The 14,769-nt window shown below is 33.7% G+C and overlaps 1 protein-coding gene across 4 annotated transcripts in view; it reads left to right on the top strand.

Annotated features, from left to right (window-relative positions):
• LOC117172874 (mediator of RNA polymerase II transcription subunit 25) overlaps positions 1 to 14,479 on the top strand; it is a 56,807-nt gene extending 42,328 nt beyond the window's left edge. For 3 of the 4 annotated variants that reach the window (XM_033361147.1, XM_033361146.1, XM_033361150.1), the window contains one exon: positions 14,193 to 14,479. In XM_033361147.1, the coding sequence (XP_033217038.1) occupies positions 14,193 to 14,336 (144 nt within the window). In that variant the 3' untranslated portion in view covers positions 14,337 to 14,479. The remainder of the gene's footprint in view (positions 1 to 14,192) is intronic. The other variant, XM_033361148.1, reaches the window with a different exon arrangement.
• The last annotated feature ends 290 nt before the right edge of the window (positions 14,480 to 14,769 follow it).

The raw sequence follows: 14,769 nt of genomic DNA on the forward strand, positions 1-14,769 counted from the left end.
ATGGCCGATAAAAAAAAATACGTGTCTCTTATTTTTCGATGCATTACAACATATTGCAGTTTCATCAAAATCGGTGAGGGACACCTGGGATAGTTTCCTTGTAAGATCATGCTGAATCATACAATTCGTCGCAGTGTTCGTCGCGAGATTCTAGAAAGGCTATTATTTCTGGAAGAAGTTTAAAAAATCTACATACAACTTCACCAGCGCTCAACTACCTTACTTCGTTAAGTAGCAATAAATCCGCCAATTCGGCTGAAACATTCTCAAGCAAAAGCTTAAACAGTGGGTGCTGTAATGCACTCGCGCGAATTGAATTCATCACTTTTTTCACTACTTCGAACACGGTTTTTATATTTAATGTTTTCCGCATGATACTTCTTGGTGTATTATGCAATGGAAAGATAAAAAACGTGGAAAGTCTGGGTCACCTAAACAGTGTCCAGTGAATCTTGTCATTTTTCCCGTCATTGACGGAGCACCGTCCGTCGCTAGTTCGACCAGTTTCTCGAGTGGCACTTCGTGTGCTAAGATTGAATTTTTTGGCAAAAGATAATCCAATCTAGTTGAAAAATTATCGCAGAGCTGCCGATAAGCGGATTATGTGTACCCTGTTGTGTCCAAGTGCTTTTCTTTCAGTTTGAGTTAAAATAAGAAATGAAATATGCGAGTTTCGAAAGTGTGCTCAAATTAACTTGGGTTGAAAAATGTAAAACCAGGAAAAGTGCTTAAATGTTTGTTAATTTATATTGGTTATAATTTATTATCAAAAAAGAATTATAAAGCATAATTTAAATTCCAGTTGTAACAATATTTATTAGTAAAATAAAAATGTCGCAAAATATTTCGGTCATTTGGACGTTTAGAACTTCAGATACATGGTTGAAAACTGGAGTCGAAATAACAAAAAAGAAATTGGTTCCTCCCATTTTTCCCAAAAACTATTCATTTTCGAACAAATATGCTTATGACTGAAAATTAGGCTGGATCAATGAGAATAAATTTGATAACTTACGAATGCCTTAGAATTTAACGGTTTCCTGTTGGGTTCCTTATAACGTGTATAAAATTTGAAATGAATAGATTAATGGACAAGGCACTTAAAAGGTAAAACATTAAAGCTGTATAAATTAAAAATAATTTTTTGATCGCATAGAAAAACTTTTTCATGTTTAAATAATGCTTGCGAAAAAGGAAGTTCTGCTTTGCTGATTAAGTGTTTAATAATTTGTAGAGCCTTCAGACATAAGTAACATTCGCAAATTTTTCATTAATTCAGAGATAATATTTTTTATTCTCTTTTGACTCTGTACATCCGCATGATATTAATCGACTCATTTGAAAGTTTATATACCCGTTGCAAGGGGCCGAAAAGGGATGCTTACAGTCCTAAAGCGTTTTGAATTCATACACATTGTTTTTTTCTTCGATTCGTCCTACTGAAAGTAAAAACATTTTTATAATTTTCATTTTTAACATTCGAAAAATCTTTAATTTTGAAATTCAAAACTTGAATTTTGGTAATTTGATCATTGAGTCACAAATCTATTGAAATGTATGAATTCTTAATTTTTTAAACTCTCAATTAAAAATCTTTAATTTTGATGATTTAATATCAATTTTTCTTCTTTTTAATACAGTTAGCATTGAAAACTTGACTTTTGATTTCCGAAATCATCAAAAGTTAACAATTTTAATTTATGATTCTTCAAAATTCAAGAGATTGATTTGTATTTTTTTAAAATTTAAATGGTCAATCTTTTAAAATAAAGAGTTTTTAATGTTGAGAGTTTAGAATTACAAATAAGGTAATTTTTTAGTTTCAAAATTAAAAACTCTATAATTTTCATAATTTTTATTTGAAATTTCTTAAGTTTGGAATTTTTAGAATTGATAACTTTGACTCATCTTTAAAATAAATAAAATATAAGGATTTCGGTTTAAATATCTTCAAGATTAGGCAGTTGTCGATTGTAATTCTTGCACACTACATATCGTTCAATTCTCATTATTTTAAAATTCAAGAGTTTTTGGTTTTGATCATTTGCAATAAAAAATCCTGTAATTTAAGTTACTTTCAAAATTTCTTCTTTTTGGAAGTTTTGAAATTGAAAATTGCAATTAATACCCCTAGAAACATTCTTTTATCTATATTCAAATGTTAATTTCTATCTTTATTTCTAGTTCTTGCTTGCATAAAATCTTATATATTAAAATGAAAGATGAGAGAGAGAGAGAGAGAGAGAATTATGAATATCTGATATCATTTTCATAATCAGCGACCTCGAAAACTCCTACGTACATAATTTCGCAGACCTTATCAAAGTCGAAAATTGGTCTGCCATATTGGACCCGCCATTTTGAATTACGAAAATCTGATACTAGATTCGTAATCAGCGATACCAATAACCCTTATAGTCATCTTAAAATTACTATCACTGCAGAAAAATGTTCCCCTCAAAGGGTTAAGTATCTGGAGTGTTATATCACAGTTGTAAGGAGTAAGGTCGCCAATGCTGGTGAACGACTGACTGCTCCCTACTTTTTGTGACGCCAACTTCGGTCCCACGGCTCACGCACGTCCCTTTGGATTCTTCGCCCCTCTCTATCCTACTTTCTAGCAAAATTTCGCCTGCGAGTCAACGCATGGAAATTCGAGAGAAATTTAATTTTCTCAGAGCTGTGTTAGGGATCGTCCATATATTACGTAAGACATTTTTCTTTTGTTTATATCGCTGTGTCCTTTTCAACTTGATAAAAATATTATTTTCGTCTTTATTCAAACAACAGAAAAACGTCTTACGTAATATATGGACAATCCCTTACGACGTAACTGTGTTAGAGATCGTGTTTGAGCGGCGGGCTAACGAATAAGTCATTAGGATAAGAAAAAAATTGAATTGGCGAAAAAAATTTTGACGTAGGATAAATGCAGATTTTAATTGTTGATTGCTATTTTATTAATTTATCATATTTCTATTACTAATTTATATGGAAAATAGTGTGTAAGGTTGATTTCTGTGCGACGATAACTGTCCTTGTTAGAGATAATGTTTGAGCGGCGAGCTAACGGATATTCAATCAAAATGTCTAGAATTTCTTGAAAAGAGAAGAAAGATTACTTTTGTTACATCTGCGGTAAGTTTGAGGTATCTCGATCCTGCATAAAAATTAATGACAACATAAAAAATCTATTCGATAAATGTTATGATACACCTATGAAAAATCTTGAGAAATCATGAGTCCCTAAAATTATATGTAAGGATTGTCGCTGTCTCTTAATAAGGTGGGAAACTATTAAAAAAGAAGTTGTTATCCAGCCAAAAGCAAAATTTCTGCAAATGTGATGTGAAAGGTTTTAATCATAATAACAAATTATTGATCTTTTATTCAAAAGTGACGAGCGTCATACCTGCTTAATATGGCGAGATAAGAAAAGTTGAAAAAATCGTACGTCAGGATCTCGTACTCGAACCAGTAGATATTGAGGAAGATAATAGTGATGCAAAGAAAGATAATGAATTTTTACTTGAATCTGAAGAACCTCAACTATTCGATCAAAGTGCCTTGGATGATCTGATTCGTGACATGAGTCTCTTTAAAGAATCAGCAGAAATTCTCGCTTCACGATTGAAAGAAAGAAAACTCCTACTTCGTGGAACAAAATTACTGTATACAGAAAGAGATGAAAAATTTCGGAGATATTTCAGCAGTGAAAATAACCTTGTTTATTGTAACGATATAAAAGGCCTTATTACTTTCTTTATGATATAAAAGACGAATACAAGCCAGAAAACTGGCGACCTTTTACAGACTTTTCTTTAACAAGCCTGAAAGCAGTACTTCTGCATAACAGAAATCAGTATGCATCGGTACCTATAGGCCACTCTACTATATTAGGAGAATCCTATGAAAGCTTCTGATTCCTCCTTGATAGGATAGATTACAAGAGTCACAAATGAGTGATTTGTGGGGACTTTAAAATGAACAATATCTTGGTAGGGTTACAATCTGCAAATACGAAAATCCCTGTTTCGTCTGCTTATGAGATAGTCGTGCTCGACAGCAACATTGGGAACGAAAGGAATGGCCAAACACTAACCATATTTTATTACCACCTCTACATATCAAGCTAGGCTTGATGAAGCAATTCACAAAAGCTATAGAAAAAGAAGGTGACTGTTACAAATATCTGCACTCAAAATTTCCTAAGTTAACTGACGCTGAAATAAAAGAGGGTGTATTTGTAAGGCCCGATATTCGGAAGTTAATGAAGGATGACAACTTCGTAAAAACAATGGCTCCTGTTGAAAAAAATGCTTGGACATGTTTCAAGAGTGTAGTGGAAATTTTTTGGGGAAATCATAAAGATCAGCAATATCAAACCATCATATCTATAATGTTAGAAAATTTCAAGGAATTAGGGTGTCTTCTGAGTTTGAAACTGCATTTTTTATTTTCTCATTTGGAACATTTTCCTGTAAATGTTGGAGCGTTCAGTGAAGAAATGGGTGAACGTTTCCATCAGGACTTCAAACAGAAAGAGAGACTTTATCAAGGTAGGTGGGATGAGAATATGATGGCTGACTATTGCTGATCACTACAAAGAAATGATATAACAGCTGAGCATAAACGTCGATCACTCAAACGATCATTCAGCGGAAAAAGAGAACGTACTCCGAAAAATTGAAGTAAAAAATGAATAGTAACTCAGTCTTTGGATCAAATTTCACCGACGTATTGATCAAACGCAATCTATACGTCGGTTAACTTGAGGACTCATTCAAAACATCCCCTGACATAGATAACCAAAGGAAAAATTATTCCGAACAATTAATGGCTTAACTCCACAAAGCTGAACCAAAAAGCACAATTGACTACAGGTGCTTGAGGTTTAAGGCTTGTAGGTTATTGTGTTTTTGGGTTAACCTTCCTGGGGTTTGAGGCTGTGGGGTTATTGTGTTCTTGGGTTAACCTTCCTGTGGTTTGAAGCTTGTAGGTTATTGTGTTCTTGGGTCAACCTTCCTGGAGTTTGAGGCTTTTCTGTACCTTGAGATTTGATTTTTAAGAAGGTATTTAATTTTCTAAGAAGGTAAATTTTATTTTAATAGAAGGTAAATAAATTTTCAAGAAGGTAAGTTTAATTTGGAAGTTAAATTTACTATTCCAGATGTATTTTCTACCGTAGAATCCGATTTTTTTACTGGATTGTCAACAAAACTCAGTTTAGAAAAAAATTGTACAAACATATTGTTTAAACAAACGAATTTTTTTAAACTGATAGCAAATTCGAATTTTAAGATACGTCGGGCCATTCTTGCAGAGTATAGTGTTGACTTTGCTCAGTTTCTTCGGTCTGGAAAAGGGTTGGAAAAAAATTCTGTTCGAGATGTGACGTAACCTCAAAGTCAACGAAAAGCAGTGTTTTTAGTACGTTTAGGTTAGGATATGTCGCGAACCATAGGTGAGCGAGCATTTATGAGACTAGATTCGGTTTCAGTAAGCCAAAATATACTTGAAACACATATTCGTAGTTAATCCACACGTAGCGAAAAGTCGTGTTTTTTTTGCACATTTAGGTTAGGATATTTCGGAACGCTTAGGTGATGGATCAATTCTGAGCTCGGATTCGAGTTTAGCGCGTCAAAATACTTCGGACAAGGTATGTCGCCCCTCTAGTTCATTTTCTTTGTTGGCCTGTGTAATTAATAGTTCTTGTAAATTTACAAAGCAACACAATACATTGAACTTATTCTTTAAAAAATAGCCTATATATGTTAAAAAAAAATATCTCTACTCGAATTCGGTACGATCGCTGTAACTTAATCGCTAGGAATGTTTACATCGATAATATCAATAGATCCCTCGAACTTGCCTTAATGCAGTAGAGCTGGGGTAACTCTTTTTCTATCAATGAATGGTGTGAAGGCGTGGAGTTTCACAATGGAATTTCTCTATTAAAACACAATCAATTATGACCTTCCACCTATAACAATCACTTGATTAATATTAATTTATTATAATATTTCGGGAGTTTGGGCTCCTTAGAACTAAACACACGGAATAGAGTTTTAGCACTTTTTTTATAAGACACGGTCGGAGTAGAACTGACGCCCCGAGCCAAGGCGTTACATGCAGAGGGCTCGCCTAAGGGCTAGTTGAAGGGTAGTAGTAGTAGAACGAAGCCCATCTAACATATTGTAAAGGCAGTGAGGCAACGGCACGTCTTACACCCCCTTTGGAGATCGTTTTTACCCCGAAAAACATTACTTTTTTGGACGAGTGCGTAGCTTAACCTCTCGCGCGCTTATTTTAGTTAAAGGTTCAATCTCAGCGGAATCTAGGATTGCTGTTGTATAAGTTACAGCTTGAGCTACATTTGACATGGTGACATTATTATTTACGCAAATCATTTGTATGTAATTTTTTGGTAGGCAACCTCTAATTATTTTTAGGATGCCGCATTTGTAAAAACAAACTGTATAAGTAACGCAATGCAGGCGTAACCTAGGTACGCGAAGACATCGCATAATCCTTTCGATCCAATTTTTGGTTCGACGCGCATTTTTTATTTTAGTTAAAGCATTTTCTATATCGTGTAGGGTTTGACTGGCTTCACTAATATTGTCAGATTTTACATATTTTTGGAGAGGTATGAGTTTCTCTTTTAAAAAGTCGAAATCGTTTTTGTCGTACAGTAGTATAGTTTCTTTGGTATACCTTATTTCCCTGTATTCGCTCTTTAAGGGACTAAATTCCATGATTGTACCTTCGGTGCTAAGAATACAACTTTCGGTACTAGCTATTTTTGGCGATGATACTAAATCAACATGCTCGTCAGATGTTTCGCAAAGTACATGTAGAGTTGTTTGTTTCTCGGGAATAACAACATACAAATTCTTTTGTTTTAACTGTATAAAAACAATTTCGTTGATCCTAAACGATGTTCGGGAATTACTGCTAAGAATTTACTCTGGACTTTTTTGGAATAGGGATCATATAGTGGACTTGGTAAGTTTCGTTTTCAAGTTGGGGAAGTTTAATCCAGTACAATAAGGGTTTGCTTAATATACTTATACTGACTTGAAAAATATCTAAAATATTCTGGAAATTCTCTTCTTTAAGTGGTAATTGATATTTTACGTTGTTGTGTTGTTCAAAATCATGTAAATCACTTAGAAACGTCCCTGAAGCCAATATCTGGGGATGTATGATACCATGCTTCCCATCATTTATTGAATCGATTAGAAGGTGTATATCCGCGCTCAGCTCTTGCAATGATAATGTGCAAATGGTTATTTGGTTATTTATAATTATACTTTGAGTGTTATGTTTGGTTAATCATTTCATTTAAACGTTCTACGTTTGCTTTACTGTACTCACTGAGTACCTGAACGACATGGGAAGTTGAGTTTAGAATTGTTTAAATAATTTTTGTCTGATTGGATATGTTTGGGGCGAGTACTTTATTATCTGTGCAAAGTTGATCTTATTCGTTATTAATATGCTCCAATTCTTTTTCTTCTAAGGTACCAAAGAGAGTTTTAGAGATGCTAGCTACAAAACTGAAAAGTTCTCTTTGTTGCGGCGACTTTTTAAGAGCTGGTTCAAGATCCTTTTATTAACGCCCAAACGATCGGTTTTAATTTTCAGTATCTTTAGTTGAAACTGTTCAATACAGGCGTGACACATCTGATTCGCATTTTGATAGGCGTTATAGAGGTCGGTGAAGCGTTGCTCAATTTGCGAGGGATCGACAGAAACGACTAAATGCCAGATTGTATTTTATAGTTTAGCATGACCAATATCTTCTGCGTAAACGGTGGTATTGTTGAGTGGTGTAAATATTACCTTTCCGAAAACAGATAGGATGAGCAGCAGCATTATCATCAATCTACAAATCAGTAGTAAAATGATTTTAATTGCTTGGTGTGAACGTGCACTCTTTCATTGTCTAGTAGTATTGTATAATTATTGCTGTTTCCAATTTCGATTATTGTACAAGGGCCTAACCAAGCTGCATTTAGCTTTGATGTTTTTCGATTATTAAAAGTTAGGACAATATCTTCGATATCGAATATTGTTTGGGAGATAACTATATGTTTCTCTTGAATCTCCTTGTATTTTTGTTTTTGCTTCTCGATTTTTCGTTTAGCTTTACTGATGTATTTTTCGTGCCGTTCTCTCCATAGCGAGACTAACTCCGAGTATTTTAAACTAGTGGTAGTTGCTAACATTGAAGGGATGTTAGCCTTACGTCCAAACGTTAATTCAAACTGTGTAAATCCTGTCCTCTCATGTACTGACGTGTTATAACCCATAGTAATTAACTTTAAATTCTTGTCCTAGTCATTTTGATTTTCTTCCATTGCAGTTTTGATCATACCTTTTACTACTGCATGCGCTCTTTCTAAACTGCCGTTACTTTGTGGGTGAAAGGTACTCGTTTTTATATGCTTGATTTCAAAGAGGTTTACAAAATTCATGATTAGTTCCGAGAGAAAATTAATACCCTGGTCAGTAAGTATGTGTTTTGGCGAAGCGAATATGTAAATATAATGATCCAGGAGTTCAGTCTCTTTCAGAGGTATGAGCATTAGGTATTTATCAACTGGCCCTGTAATGATAAAATGTACTGGTAGTGTTTTTGCGTGATGGGTAACGGGCCAAAAATAGCCAAGGCTATCTTTTCATTGGGCTCCAAAAGGCGTATCGGGTATTATTGCCTCTGCCTTTGGTCTAACGCGTATTAATTTTTGTCTTTGACATATTTGACATTTTTCGAGTCTTTCACTTCCGGGAAGTGTATTGTTATTTTCTATTTCACTTCTTCGATAGGAGTTACGAGAGGATCTATTGCGTGCAAACGTTAGCCACGTAATCTCGTCGAAGGGATTTAGGAGAATGTAATCTTCTTGCGACAATAGTGGTGGTACTCTTTGAGTTTTACAAAGTTTTACCCGTAATTTACCTTCAGCGTTTGGTTTTATAATGGTATTATTTTCTGTTTTATTATTTTGCTGCTTTATATATCTCTCGTGGAGTAAGATGTTCAGTTCTTCATCAACGGCATTCATAATTGGTGTTTCAATGCTGACGTGTGAACCTGCAGGACTATTTGGTTCTATAGATAGGTCTATAGCTTCACTTTTGCTTAAACTTTCATCGGTTGTTTTAGCGTTTGGTGCGGCTGTCACTTCCGCGGTTGGGCTCTTTGCTTTTGCAAGTTCTTCATTGCGAATTGGTAGCACTCTGGACAAAGCATCTGCTGCTTTATTATCCTTCCCTTTGCAGTACTCAATCACATAGAAATAATCTTCGAGCTTATGTCTCTACTTGAGTAGTTTCGAGGAAGGATCTTTAACGTTAAAGAACCAAGTCTGGGCCCGATGATCTGTTGTAATTTTAAACTTGCGCCCAGAAAAGTACTGTCTCAGGCGGTTTATTGCCCATACGATGGCTAAGAGCTGTTTTTCAGTAGTACTGTAATTTTCTTCAACCTTATTAAGTACCCTTGAGATGTAACAGACTGGGTTTCCGTCTTGTGACAAAAACGCACCTAGGACCTTATTTGAAGCATCTGGAAGGCTTTTTCACAGTCTTGCGTTCAAATAAAGTTTACTTTGCTGTTTGTTAGTTCCGTTAGGAGTTTTGCCTTGCTGGAAAAATCTTTATTGAACTTCCGCTAATAACCGGCAAGTCCTAAAAAGGATTTTACTTCTGTGGCGTTACTGGGTCTCTTGAAATTCGTGACAAAGTCGAGTTTTTTGGGATTAGGTTTAACTCCATCTTTGTTGATAACATGTCCCAAGTACTCAAGTTCGGGTCTCAAGTACTCACATTTATCGGGCTGCAGTCAGAGTTCAGTCTGTTTAAGCCTTTCAAATATGGTGACTAAATTCTGATTATGTTCCTGTTTGTGCATTTTAAAACGTTCTACAAGTGTCTTATAAATCAATTTTTGAAGAATGCGTAGTTTTTGTTTTAATCGTGAAAAACCTCCTTAACAGTAAAAAAAAAAAAATCCATAAACTGGGTGAGCACATTGTCATCACAACTTTTGTTCTTTAATTTCTGTTTCATCTTGTGTGTGGATTTTTAAAAAATTCAGTTGTTTCATGCTTTTAATACTATTTTTCACGATGAAAACAAAAAACAGAACTATCCACAAATTAATGAATTTTCACATTCTCATCAGAGATGATGAGTTGATAAATTTTATGATTTTTAAAAACAAATTTAATAAACAAATGCATTATTCTCGGTCATCTTTCGATGCAATTTTTTTTTCGTTATCCTAATTAAAAAAGTTGTCATAGAAGAAAACGATTTTTTCTGTAGACAAATGCCTGATTAATGCATTTGTTGATCAAATTTGTTTAAAGAAATCATAAAATTTATCATCTTATTATAAATCTTGCTGAAATTCTAATAAAGTTCCCAACTGAAAAGACTGGCATTAAAAAAACTTGAATTTTTCTTCCGACAAATGCCCGAATAATGTATTTGTTTGTTAAATTTGTTTTCGAAAAATCATACGATTAATCAACAAATTATGAATTTTACTAAAATTATCTTAAAGTTCCTAATTTATAAAAATTTACGTAAAAAAACGAATGTTTCTTTCGAAAAATGCCTAATTATTCTGCATTTATTATTTATCATTATTATTTATTATTATTCTGCATTTTTTCATTAAATTTGTTTATAATATAAAGAATTATAATCTTTAGAGAAATTTTTTTATATATTATATTGCTTCCATTCAAATTTGTTGCAATATAACTAGAAAAAACGTATAATTATGGAAAATCGTAGAAAACATTTTTTAACAAATAATTTGTTTATAACAAATTTGGTTGTTTAATATATAATATTGGGACATCTTTAGCTAATGTGCGTTATTTGGAGCCAAAAATGTAATTTTTTCCCACTGTAGGCCTGGAATGTGAAAATGAGATCATATGGACTCCCATCTAACACAACGCTGCTGAAGGTTGGCTGAAATTCTCAGCATAAAACACTAACCAGCTACGACTCTTGGTTGAAACTAATCGGCCACAAACCCTCATTAATTGAAGTTCGTTGGTCACTGAGGTAGGGATTTAATTTAGAAGTTAAAAAAAGGGAAGGCCGATGTGTAGACCGTATGTGCTACGTTTAAATCGTAAAAATAAAATTGCCAATGAGCAAATTCAGTTTTTGAAAAACCATACAAGTTGAGATACAAATTCGAGTGCGAAGCACGAGATGAGTAATGAGAACGTATTCGTTAAAGCTGAACGAGCTTTAACAAAAACGAACTCACTATCACCAAATTACTGTTGACGATTTTTTGATCTTTAGTTTTAAAAAATCTGCGCACAAATGTAAGGAACATACAAAGACCGAGCATAAGGTTACTGAAAATGATATTACTTGACTGTTTATCCAGAATTTTCTCCTTGGATGATGTTCGGATACTTTTGATATACGATTAAAAAACCGTGAGAGCGCTTTTTTCAAAGAATAACTTTTATTCTTATTTTTTTTTAATTCTAGATTTTTAATATAATATAATTCTTTTTTCTTGAAAGCTGAGTAAAAAGATATCATGCAATTTTGTTCCGAAATGAGAACTATAATCTGTAGAGGTTTTCGTGTTAAAAAACATTATCTCATAGCAGAAGTTGTTGAAACATTTTGTTACTCACCGGTTAATCTCAGGTTGTAATTTAATGATGCTGGCATGATATTAAAAATAAAAAATGTGCCTGGTTCGCGGGTACATTCTCATCTCGCGCGGCTAGCAAGTTTGAGCACGCCTAGGGCGCGACTGTTCGTTCCCGCGCTTCGAGATTGATCATATATTTAACTCGCGCTTCGTGCTTGATAATGAATTTATCGCGCGCTACGCGCTCGGTCTTTGTGCACAAACTTTTTAAAACTAAAGGTCTAAGCATCAACAACAGTAATTTGGTGATTGTGAATTCTATTTTGTTAAAGCTCCATCGGCTTTAAAGAACACATTCTCATTACATATTCATGCTTCGCTCTCGAGTTTATCTCTGAAATTGTATATCATTCCCATAAATGGATATTAGTATAATTCATAGCATGCATTGGTATTAAAATAGACGTAGTTTCATTGTCTCGCTTAAAAAAGCGTACTTTTAAAATAAAATGTTGATATTAAACATTTTATTGCAACTTTTCGTTTTTCCATAAACTGAATTTGCTTATTTCCAATGTTATTTTTATGATTTAAACTTTACACATACGGTCTACTGAGCAGCCTTGCCGTTTTAAACTTAAAAGTTATGTCCCTATCCTCAGTGACTCAGACTTTGTCAATTGAATTTTCTACCGCATCGTGTTTTACATCGCAGTTGTGGTGCCCTATTGTTTCATCTTCTAATAATTGAATAAAATAGTATCTCAAAGCATCTAGGGTGGAGAGTCTAGTTACAAAAACAGTCCCACGAAACTTCGATTAATGGGGGGGGGGGGGGGGGGGGGGTATTTTCAACCGAGAGTCATAGCTGGTTAGTGTTTTATGCTGAGAAGGGTCACCAAATTTCAGCAGCGTTGTGTTAGATGGGAGTTCCTATGGTCTCATTTCCATATTCCTTCACATTTCAATTGTTTTTTATTTTAATGAGTGGACTAAAAGTTTTTGTTGATCTGGTAAAAATTTGGGAGTGGATAGTCAAATGATCTCGAAGCAATGCATTTTTTAATAGCAATAAATTAAAAATATCTTTAATTAACAACATTAAAATATACGATTTTGCAAGTGGATGGTTGTGTTTTACTTATCGCGTAGGCAGTCGAGTCCCAGGACGAGCGAGCCGCTATTCCCAAATTCATAGCTACGAAAGTATTTGACTACCCACTCCCAATTTTTTACCAGATCAAGAAAAACGTTCGGTCCACTCTCTAAAATAAAAATTTTAAAAAACAGGTTCAACTTGGAAAAGTCGATTTGTTTAAAAATGGTTGATTTATATTATTAAATAAATAATTCAAGTGGATTTTAGTATACTTTATTCGAAAGTTGAGGAAAAGGCCTACATTTTATCTTCCTACATTTTATTTTATCTTCATATCATTGTTTAATATTGCAGTATAAGCAATTGAAACAAGGTACTTTTTATGAATATAACATTTTTTTAAATTATGAAAATGCATTTATATATTTGCCAATATTTGAAATACTGTGAAACTGTTGAATGAAAAAATTCATTTTTGGTTTTTCCATTTTTTGCTATGCTGTCAAAATTTTAGTTTTCGATTTATTAAGGAAATTCTTAAGGCTGTTATGATAATCATATAGGGCATTCAAAAATCAACATTTTTTTTCTCTTGGCTTTTTCATATCGTGCGTTATTTTGCCTAAAATGTTCATTTTCGTTTGTTTCTTGGAATTTGGAAACGACTATAACTTCTGTACATTTTTTTTATCGACAAAATTCATTAGGATAAATTGTTCGACTTTTTTAATACCATGCATATTCGTACAGAGGATTTTTGAATTTTGAAAAAAGGGGTCTCAAAAATATTCAAAATGCGCTCCCTTTTTAAATTTTTATCCAAAACGGCTGGCTAACGAACTTGACCTTTAGTTTAGGATACTAAAAGAGTGTACTAAATGTCAATCTGATAGATTAATTTTTTGAAAAGTGATCGTGCTCACAGACAGACATACACACAGAAATACAGACATACATACAGACAAACAGATACATTCGTAAAAATCTGGTTTTCAGCTTTAAGAGGGTGTCAAAACGTGGACATTTGAAAAAAAACTGGGGGGGGGGGGGGGGTCAAATTTTACACAAATCTAATGCCTTCTCTGATGAGAATTTAAAAAATAACAGCTTAAAATTGTTGTTTATCAAATGAATATGAACTAATTACACGGATTTTTCGGCTAAAGTTAGTTAAGACTCAGAAAATAGATTCATATTGAATGTAGGCATCGATCTTCCTTTTTAATTGTGAATTCGATTTTGTAGAATGTTATTTTGCTAGCCTGTAAAATTTCCATTATGTCTCTTACCTCGTTATTTACAATTTACTGATCAAAAATTAGTAAGATTAAATTATTATTATGTTTTCTTAATTTTTGGCCGTTTACTCCTTAAGTATTACTGGCTGCGTCAGTTGACGGAACAATGGAAGAACAGTCAAATTTGTGTCTATTGTTTCAGCAGCAACCGCAATATAGACAAGTTCTTGGAATGCAGCAACAAATGGTCGGCCCCAGAGGGCAAATGAATGCAAGACCAATGGAGCCTGGAAATCCGCAGAACCAACAATTTGAAGACGTGTCAAATTACGATTTCCTCGGTTGAAATTGAGTTAATAGATTTTATACTTCTTTTATTCAACTTTTCTTGTACGAAGGTTGTCTAAAAATGTATATTTTAATGGGCCTATTTTAAGACCGATGCCTGTAAGTAAACGCATCGAAAATGAAAATTTTCTGTATAAGTAATGACAATATCCAGTGAGCACAAGCGTTAAAGAACATCTTTAGAACGGGTTAAAAATGTCCTGTGTCAGTCCATATAACGTTCCATAATTATACAATGTTCCATAGACGTTTTAAAGACGTATTTCGAACATAAAACGTTTTTAGAACATCATTTGGTCTGACTTAGGATAGTTTTTAAAACGTTCAAATGACGTCTTTTGAATTGTACATCTAAGAAACGTTTTCAGGACGTTCCAATTACGTTCTAAACTGTTGTGCCCACAGGGTAAGTATTCGAGTTATTTATAACC

The sequence above is a fragment of the Belonocnema kinseyi genome, chromosome 5 (assembly GCF_010883055.1).
Source record: "Belonocnema kinseyi isolate 2016_QV_RU_SX_M_011 chromosome 5, B_treatae_v1, whole genome shotgun sequence".
Classification (NCBI taxonomy): Eukaryota; Metazoa; Arthropoda; class Insecta; order Hymenoptera; family Cynipidae; genus Belonocnema; species Belonocnema kinseyi.